Source organism: Sinocyclocheilus rhinocerous, unplaced genomic scaffold, assembly GCF_001515625.1.
Source record: "Sinocyclocheilus rhinocerous isolate Xijiao unplaced genomic scaffold, SAMN03320098_v1.1 scaffold1526, whole genome shotgun sequence".
Taxonomy (NCBI): domain Eukaryota; kingdom Metazoa; phylum Chordata; class Actinopteri; order Cypriniformes; family Cyprinidae; genus Sinocyclocheilus; species Sinocyclocheilus rhinocerous.
In genome coordinates, this window is record NW_015645067.1 from 36,454 (window position 1) to 47,186 (window position 10,733).

At 32.6% G+C, this 10,733-nt stretch overlaps 1 protein-coding gene across 1 annotated transcript in view; it reads left to right on the forward strand.

Moving 5' to 3' along the window:
• Positions 1-8,395: 8,395 nt before the first annotated feature.
• The window catches only part of LOC107705334 (intestine-specific homeobox), a 2,894-nt gene continuing 556 nt past the window's right edge, over positions 8,396-10,733 (forward strand). Inside the window, exons 1-3 of the mRNA XM_016508586.1 lie at positions 8,396-8,637; positions 8,794-8,945; positions 9,742-9,864. Coding sequence (XP_016364072.1) covers positions 8,424-8,637; positions 8,794-8,945; positions 9,742-9,864 — 489 coding nt within the window. The 5' untranslated portion in view covers positions 8,396-8,423. The remainder of the gene's footprint in view (positions 8,638-8,793; positions 8,946-9,741; positions 9,865-10,733) is intronic.

The window sequence follows — 10,733 nt, forward strand, 5'->3', positions numbered from 1 at the left end:
ACACACACACACACACACACACAGTCAGTCAAAAGTTTTTGAACAGTAAGATTTTTAAAGAAGTCTCTTCTGCTCACAAGCCTGCATTTATTTGATCCAAAGTACAGCAAAAACAGTCAAATGTTGAAATATTTTACTATTTAAAATAACTGTTTTCTATTTGAATATTTAAAATGTAATTTAGTCCTGTGATCAAAGCTAAATGTTCAGCATCATTACATCCAGTCTTCAATGTCACACAATCCTTCAGAAATAATATACCCCCTCAACAACTTTTGTTTAACACTGTCATTTTGTTTGTTTGTTTGTAAAAAGTTGTAAATAAAACAAATATTATTGGAGTTTTACAAGAACGTATTATTTTAGTTTTCCCAGATTTCTAAGTGTGTTACTTTCTTTTTCCGAGCAATTTTTGAAAAGTGTTTCCACACCAGTTTGTTTGTTTATTTATTTATTACAAAAAAAAATTTATTAGCTTGTTAATATTTTTAAATAATAATTGTAATAATATTTATTAGATACACTCCTAGTGTCTGGTAATACAGAAAGTTTGAAAACAAGCAGCTTACAGCAGAAGTATCTTTGAATGTCGTGTTGGATTGTATAGAGTACAGAACATTGATTTTACTGACTGAAAGTCTGTGTATGTGCTGCCAGTCGTTGGGTTTAGAGTTCGTAATTTCTCCTTCCTCTGGCTGGAGAGCTCAACCTTCAGCCGTCTCCATACCGAAAGACAGAAGGCAGAGGAGGAGCGGCAATTGACTTGACGCTGATTTCATTTCAGGGTTAATGGGCCCAAAAACCGTGTCTGTCTCAGATCAGAGACTGCAAAGCAGCCAGTCATTCACGTCAGAGCGGCTAACCTTCCAAAGCCGCTGCTTCTGCCTTCAAGACAAAGGAGTCTGCTGGGTGAAGCTGTCGGGCCCACCTACATCCATGAGATTACACTATCAAACTTCACCCTGACAGCTCACATGACTATTATGTGCTTCCGGTTGTAGATTAACTGATGCTGATGCTCATTCCTGTAACTCAAACAGAGTATTATGCTAGCAATGCCAGGGTCATAGGTTCAATTCCCAGCATGAACTGATAAACTGTATTGAATATCAAATGCAAATATAAATCTCACTCTCACACATACTTGTCATAAAGATACGGCATCAACTTTTGAGGATTTAAAAAAAAAATCTAAAATGTTTATTTAGTATTTTTATTGTAACAAAATTATGTATACTTTGTTTTCACATTAATATTTTCCATTGCATGTTTATTAATACATTTGAAGTAACATTTTAATCAAAAACATACATACAAATTGTAGGATATAATATGTATACATAAAACATTTTAATATATAAAAATAAATAACTAAAATAATTAATATATAATGTATAAACATTAATTTATTCTTTGCATCATTAATAATAATTAAATTATTTGCATTTATATAATAAATTATATATGAATAAACAAACAAACAACATAAACTGTAGAATATGCTAAATATATTAGAATAAATTAATATATATATATATTTTAAATAAATTTAAAAAAATGTTTCACATTTCAAATAAAAAATAAAGAACAAATTCAATAACATTTAATGTCTAAATAATTTATCATATAATATTTTTAAAATTATATTGTTCATAATCATTTACGTATAAATATATAATAAATAAAATCTATATTTTAAGTTAATTTTCGCCTTTTAAATCCCCCCTATAAAATAAATAAATAAATAAATAGTAGGATGTACTGAATTTGCTCTTACACAAAAATTATTTGCTGAATAGGTGTGCATATATAAAAATCCTGTTTCTATGATACAACCCCATAAAGGTGTGGGCCACCAGGATCACGCAGAGCTTGAATGACAGACGTTGTCCTATAATTTTACAATCCACATGAATCAAGTTTACTGTCAAAGTCACTAAAGTCGTAAAGGATCTGTTCATTCTGTGCTATCTCTATGATAACGAGTGACGCACCTACGGCAGAGCAGTAAGTCAACGGACCAATGAGAGACTCCTCATTAATAGGGAAACATCTCATTGGAGCTCTGCTGTGCTCCCATGATGTAGACTGATGCATTGGGCGCGAAAGGGGGGGGGGTTTGGCGCCTGGGCCTGGGCCCGGGTTACTTTTGAGGTCTGGTACAAATATGACATGGGCTAGAAAAATACATATGAGCCTTATATAGCCTATGTATGCACGTTTAATCATTAAAAGATTGCGATCTTGATTCAAACACACGTGATCTTATTCCTAAATGACGGTGATTCTGCTATGTCTATTAAACCTTTGAAATCACAATCACATCGGAATATTTAAACCTTTATTTTAAATGATTTTTTTTACATAATTAGGCTAATTCGTTTAAATGAATAAATATTTTTAAATAGACTCATTTACTATAACATTAATAAAACATTTAGTCAGAAACTCAAGTAAATTACATATTTCGTTTGGTTGTCTGTTTTGTTTTCAGAATCGTGGGAGAATCATAGCTTAAAAATGCATAGGCTAATATATGTGGCAACTAACTAATACCATTAGTAGGTAATATATTTATTATTTTATAGGTAATATTACTACTGTTTCTAATATTAAAATTAGTTCTGCAACCCAATCCCCCCCGATCCCCACCCCCCAATGTCACGGAATGTCACGGAATTTGCCAAATTTTGGATGAAGAAATCAAAAGTAGGTCAGTAAACTTGAATCAAAAGCGAAATATTAAGCCGCAAAACACTATTTAAATATGAATCCTGCATGTTCTGCGTGTCTCTGTGTGAATGAATGGCGCAGATGCAAACTTAAGTCTTAACACAACCCGTCAAAATAAAAGTTTGGTTTAACTTGAAGAAACTGTGACAGAAATATATCACTTAATGTAATGATAATACTACTACTAGTAATACACTTTTTAAGGTATATTTACCAGAAAATTATTTACCAGAATTTATTTACCAGAAATATGTAAAAGCACAACATAGTATTTCTGGAAAAAAAAGAAAAATAAATAAATACATTTTTTATAAAAAAATAATAATAAAATCGTATTGTGGGTGGTTGTCAGGGTGTTGTTATATAGTTGATACAGTGTTCTAGGTCGTTACCAAGATTTTGCTGCTCAGTTGTTATGCGGCTGTGAGTGGTTGCCAAGGCATTTCAGTATGGTTGTTAGGATGTTCTGGGTCAGTGGTTCTCAAACCTCTCCATGAAGTACCCCCAGCACTGTACATTTTGTATGTCTCCCTTTATCTGACACACCCACTTCAGGTCTTGCAGTCTCCACTAATGAGCTGGTGAGTTGAATCAGGTGTGATAGATGAGGGAGACATACAAAATGTGCAGGGCTGGGGGTACTCCAGGACAGGTTTGAGAACCACTGTTCTAGATGGTTGCCATGCAAATATGCAAGCAGATATGTGTGATAATGTATGTATGCCATGACACAAAAAAACGATAGTCTCACTTTTTTTTTTAAACGTGAGACTATCGAACTCCACCAGTCTGCACCAAAACGAGCTTCCCTGTGTGAACTGTGAACAGAATGCACAATGAAACTGCAGTGCCTTTACCGAGATTAAGAACTTTCCGTTAAGATTTGAAGGGGAAATAACGCAAAGAACCGAGACAGAACAGGACACAGGTCAATTAGCGAGGGAATAATGAAGCAGGTCCTACAGCACACAGAAACTCCAGCCTGTTTGGTGGAATTCTGTGAGTCACATAACCTTTAGGCGAGTGAAGGATGGTCAAAAATAGATACAGGCATGTAGAGTACGATGCATACTGAACAGTCTGATGTGTGTCCTCCATATACAGCATGCAGAAGCAGCAACTAACTGCCCTTCTGATAATGTAACACCCACTTAAAGAGACAGTTCATCCAAAAAAATGTTCATTATGTCATCATTTACACTTCCGTCCCCATTTACTCTAAAAAGCACCATTAAATTAGTATATGTGACAGTATCAGTAAATAAATGACTTAAATATCATTCTGTGCTTCACACAAAGCTATAATCTGAGAAAAAAGTCAAACTGGGAAAAAATTATGACCGAATATTCAGAAGGAATTTTGTGCACTTTGGACTGATTGCAGTATCTTTAATGTTGCATGAAATGCGCTTGCTCAAATGCCTTCCACCTGGAAGATGCGGTGCCATCAGACTGTGCCAAAGCCTTCACTCTGGAGTAGTGTTTGAGATCGACCTTCGCTGAATTGACTGGCATCGACGTGTCGACTGTTAGTAGACGAGCCAACGGGCTGTGACAGCTCTGTATAAATCAACCAATAGCACTGAATCGCATGCACCTCAGGTAACTAATGACATCGAAAAAAGAATATCAGCATACTATTTTTGCAATATGCAGTATGTATAGTGTGCAAATGATCTGTATGCATGGAAATAACGGATCCCACAATGCAACGCATTCAACTTCACAAATGACTATAGCAGTAAATAAAAAAAGTTTTGAATTTAAGGAAATTGTAAGAATCTTTAGAATGTTGGAATTTAAATATTTAAATTACATTTTTAAATGTTTAAAGTAAATTTAAAATTCTTATTTGAATGATCTGATTATTTGATCAGATTGCCAAAAGTTAAGATATTTTATATAAATAAATAAATAAACTTAAAATTAATTAGAATATTAATTATATTTATTTAGAATATTTAGAATGCTGGAATTACAATAGTCATTGTTTTTATTCAAAGTTAATTTCTTATTTGAGTGACTATTTGATCAGACTGCCAACCATAAAGACAATTTATGCTAAATTACATGCAACTTAACATTAGATATTAAAGATTAAAAATGCATTTTTTTGTGCAATGGCATTTTGAATGTTTGTCTGATTTTAACAGTCAGTATTGTTTCATGTGACAACAATACAAAACGTTTGATGTTGCATATTGCAAAGTTTCGCATACTGTTCACTTACTAAAGCTAGCAAACAGTACACAGTACATACTATGTAGTGTGCACTACGCTGCTGTTTCATTCCAAACACAGCCATGTTCCAAATTTTCTGTCACTTGTGAGAACTTTACAGACCTGTGCTCTTTAGCTACAGGCTCAGAGTTAACAGGTGTGATATTGTCACACTTTTGCAGTTCAGAGTTATTTGTCACAAACTCAATTTCATCCTGTAAAGCCAAAGGTTTCAAAAGAAGGTCCACAGACCCCTAGGGGCCCATGAAAGTACTGCAGGGAAACTGTGGATTGATAAAAACAAATTACTTAAAACATTATTTAATGTGTTTCTAAATTGTTATTAATTATAAATATTTTTAAAAAATATTGTAAAAAAAAATTATAGTATATTAAAATAACATATATTTTCTAAAATCTATTTATTTTACTATTTTGATCTATTTATATTCATTTGAAAATATTATAATTCTAATTGTAATATATAAATTATAATATAGTTACTTTGTTTTATAACAGGAGCTCTGGGTTCAACATGTTGAGGGGTCTCAGGTCATAAAAGGTTGGCAACCGCTGCTGTAAGGGAATATTGGTGTTGTTAAACCGTGCCGTATTGTCGGGATGTAAATTGACCGTGAGGCTGCGAGTGCAGGAGGGATTGTGTGTTAATTGAATGTGTAATCCATTTGCTGCTTCATACTGCAGAAATAAAGCTATCTGGCACAACTCCTGCCTCTCAGAGAGACAGATTACAGCCGAGACTCAGGGAGAAAAGGTCGACTGTCAGAGGAGCAGCAGATGCCGGAGAGGAAAGAAAGAGAAAGTGAAGCCGAAAAGAAAACTGTTCACATATTCTTACAATAATCAATTTAGTATAGCATGCTAAGTATGCTTGGAGTGGCATAGTGCATTATATACACAATGCCCATGTTGCAGCTTAATATAAAACAGATCTGACTCAGCATGCTGATTGACTGGTACTAAAAATACAAAAGAAGTTCTATAAGCCATTCTGACAATTCATTCTGAATGGTCATAATTAATTCAAACAGTAACATCTTAAAAATAAATATGGCATCAGCAAAAAAAAAAAAACTCTAATATTTAATTTTAAGTTAATTTAATTTAGCATAAATTGCATAAATAATCGCCCACATTGTATTGTTTAATTAATTGTAATTAAAAAATATTAAATTTAAATATTTTAATTGCAACATTTAATTCCAACATCCTGCCAATTTCTACACTGAACAAAATTATAAACGCAACACTTTTGTTTTTGCCCCCATTTTTCATGAGCTGAACTCAAAGATCTAAGACTTTTTCTATGTACACAGTGCATTTGTTTCTGTGAATTGTGGGGACTTTCCATAGACTTCTATTACTTTTATCATGACCAAACAATATTTTCTTTCCCCCAACCCTAAACCTACCCCAAACAGAAAACCTGTATGCATTGTTTTCAGATAAACATCATTTACTATTTTTTTTTATTTTATTTCCCTCGTACAATGTCAAAAATTTCAGGTTTTACTATCCTTGTGGGGACATTTGGTCCCCTCAGTGTAGCATAAACAAATACACACACACACACATACATATTTGATTTTGCTCTGATTGAGGTGTGATATGGATTTTAGCCTCCCCATGCTTTAATTTATGATTATGAATATATTGATTTACATTTTTTTCTTGATTTAGAGCTATAAAATTTCACATACAGCATCAGAACAGGATTTGATATAGTCAGACACATTTAAATGGTTCCTGAGACTGATTTACATAAAATACACACTGCTTTTGATGTCTTAAGGATGCCATCTAGTGTCTCTGGGGGTAAAAGACTTCCAAGTGCTTCCAGAAAGGTGAAACGCGCTCGACGTGATAAAATATAGATGAATGTTTCTCCCTGGAGTCGTCCATGAAGGACTTCTGCACTGCATATGTGGCCTTGCTCCTGTGTTTCCACAGAAGGACTTTTAGAAGTGTGTGGATAAATAGTTTTGTGTTTTGTGAATTATTCAGCTCAGGCTCTACGAGGATTTGAAATGACTTTCACCCTACTGTACTCTGCTCCCGCAACGTCTGCTAGAGAGGGTGGTATACAGTGTATACCACACACACACACATACACACACACACACAGAGAGAGAGAGAGAGACACTAAATCAACAATCCTTTACTATATAAGCACTTTAACTATCCTCATTTATATTTAACTATCCTCATCAATTTTCAGTATGATATATGCCTATTTATAGTCATATATGCATGAAATAAAGTGACTGTCAAATGGAACTACATGAAGAGTTAAAAAGGTCATATCACAGAAAACAGAATTTATATTTATTTTTTATTTAATGTGTTATTATATTAGTGTTATTGAGATGCTATTATAGTTTTTATTATATATTATATAATTTTTTATTTAATTTTTTCCATTTCCATTTCAATTGGTAAACATTTTTGTTGTGTGTTTTTGTTATATATATTTTTTAGTTCAAATGAGAAATGCTGCCTTAGCAACTAGCTGCAATAAAAAAAGTTTTTTATATTTTATTTTATTTCAGTTAATTTATTTTATTTTTATTTCATGTTTCTTATACACGAAAAAAAAAAATGTATGGTTTTAGTTTTAGTTAACTATAATAATCCTGCTGTAGATATCCAATACTAAATTATAAAATAAGTAATTTCTTATTTAATGCATATATACAATTTTTTTTTTGTCCAATAAGACTCTTAAATGCAATTTAACTATATGTCTGTTAAGTACGTAATAGATGCATGTAAATATGTATTCTGTACACTAGCAATATAGATGACCTAATAGGCTAAAAAGACATGCAATTTAGATTTTCATCATTGCATCCAGCAACTTTAATTTTCATCATTGCATCCAGCAGCTTTAATAAACGTGTAATTCTAGAGCTGACCGCTTGATGTCGCTGTCGTCTAAAGAAGCGTCACTAGGTGCTGCATAAACAGCTACTGTTCTCACACACATCTGTACACTACAAACCATTAACGAAGAGGGGTTTGCCAAAATAACACTGCTTAATTAAAAACTGTTGTCATAATTTACATAAAATGCTCTTTTAATAAACTTAACAAGAAGTTGTGATGATTGCTACGCTGTGTTTAGTAACCAATCCCAATAGTGCCAATAGTGCAAACCTTGTTACATTGCTACAAGTGCCAATAGATGTTACACAATCTATAAACCAAAATCTCACATCTTTGGTGATTTGGACAGAGATGTAAAATGTGCACCAGTTCATGATGAGGTAGAGCATTTATGACTGAGGAGGTTTGTTACACAGTAAACCTGCTGCTCCTCCTATGAATGCTTCAGTCATATCAACACACACAGACTCACGCTGCTTACTATTACACAAAAGCTGGACAGCTTCAAGTCATTCTGGGATAGTATCCTGAACTTTTGAGACACTGAAGAAGATTCAAAGACAATGCAATTAGATGATGTGGAGTTAGAGAAACACGTGGAGACGTCATCCCGTGAGAGCAGGACGGCCACAAACAGCCCAAAACGTCTGTCACACTCTATTGAAGAAATGCTGAAAAAACCTGTCCGACCTGACAGAACAGACAAGAAACTTAAAACATCTGGATGTACACAGACCAAGATAAAGACGGACACTCCTAAAATCAGTCCATTCACAGGTGTGTTCTTTTTAGTTTTCTCTTTCATTGTATTTTTGAATAGGTTTTACAGCTTGTGTATTGATCGGGCTAAGAAAAAATATACTATTTCTTAGCTTTTAAACCTATTTGAATGTATTTACTGAAGTTATGAGAGCTATTATATTCTGATGGTAGCTCGTCGGTCCGGGCGCAGACGGGTACGGACCACGTTCACCATGAGCCAGCTGGAGGAGCTGGAGAGAGTTTTTCAGGAAACACACTATCCTGACGTTCACACCAGAGACCAGCTCGCCTGTCGAACGCAGCTGTCTGAGGGAAGAGTTCAGGTACAATACACTGTCTGCTGAAAACACACTACTTCAAATATATGAACTGACACTGGATAATCTTGTTTTCTATGACCAGGGTATCATTTCAGAAAATATGGGTAGTTTAAATTTTATTATGCAGGCATATAAGTAAAAGTGTATAATTAATAAGTAGTAACTGAACACAGATTATTCTTAATTGTAATATCTTTTAGTAATTTTAGTAATTAATGAATTTACATGAAGGTACAAATGTTGACAAAATATAATATAATATGCAAATATTTGTGTATATATATATATATATATATATATATACTGTATATATATGTTACATGTTACACCATGTATTATGAAAACATAGACAAAATTCATTATATTCAATATATTCATTTTCAATCAATATTTGTAACTACAATACCTTAATATAATATCTTTATATATATATATATAATATTAATATATTAAAACAATTCATATATATATATATATATAATTTTTTTTTTTTTACATTTTAATTTTTGTAAATACAACACCTTAATATATATATATAATTTTATTTCATTTTTTTTGTAGTTTTAAGAAACTTTTTGAAATGTTTGCTTCACAAAGTTTGCCTCAATATTTGGGCTATTTAAGCAAAAAATAAATAAATAAATAAAAGGTGTGAAAAAGAAATAGATAAAAGACATAAAAAAACAGATAAATTATCTATCTATCTATTGTATATATAATAAATGTTTAATGAAAGTTTACGAAATGTGTGCTTTATAAAGTTTGCCTACAAGTCCAGTTGTGTATCACATTTGTTTAGATCTGGTTCCAGAACCGGCGGGCGAAGTGGAGGCGCAGTGAAGCTAAAGCAGCACACAGACCGCTAACCGAGCTGAGAGATGCAAAACACACTCACCTCCTGACTCCTGTCCTCTGTGTTCCCGTAAATACTTTCATTCACCTCCATCACAATCACTGCATCCCGTGCTGAGATCTTGAGCCCAGTGACTGGACTAATCTTCCCAAAAACACTGTGAAGAAACGGCAAAGAAAATATGATAGCATATAAATATGTTTCATTTAGATTTTTTTTTAAAACCAGATCTACAAACTAAACACAAACTACTCTTTATTTTAATCACATTTCAGCTTTTTGGAATGGTTTAAATAGTTCTGTGGTGTGATAAATGAATTTTAAGTATGTCAAAACATATTGACATACTTGTCAATATGTGTCATTCAATAAATGACACATATTGACAAGATAATATAATATAATATAATATAATATAATAATAAAGACTTGCTAAATCATTCATGCAAAGTTATTTGAAAATCTAACTAACATCCCATACTGTGTATTAATAAAGTCGGTATAAAATGAAGATTTTATTTTATTTTTATTTTGTAAATTTATTTATTTTTGTTTTGACCTCATAATGTTTAATCAGACAACTGGATCTTCTGGTGAAAACATCAGATGTATACACTGTAAAAAATTATATGACCAATAAATTATGACGTGTTTTTACATTACTTTATCTCATCAAAATAAGTTATAAGCAATAAGCAATTTTCTACTTTAATTTGCATGTATATGGTTCAACTCATTTTTCTAAGCCAGTTTAATGTCATTTAAGTTGAAATGACTTAAAGGGGTGGTTGATTGCGATTTCACTTTTTTAACATTAGTTAGTGTGTAATGTTGCTGTTTGAGCATAAACAATATATGCAAAGTTACGAAGCTGAAAGTTCAATGCAAACGGAGATATCGTCTTTTAAAATTCTGGCAGTTTAATGCCTACAAAAACG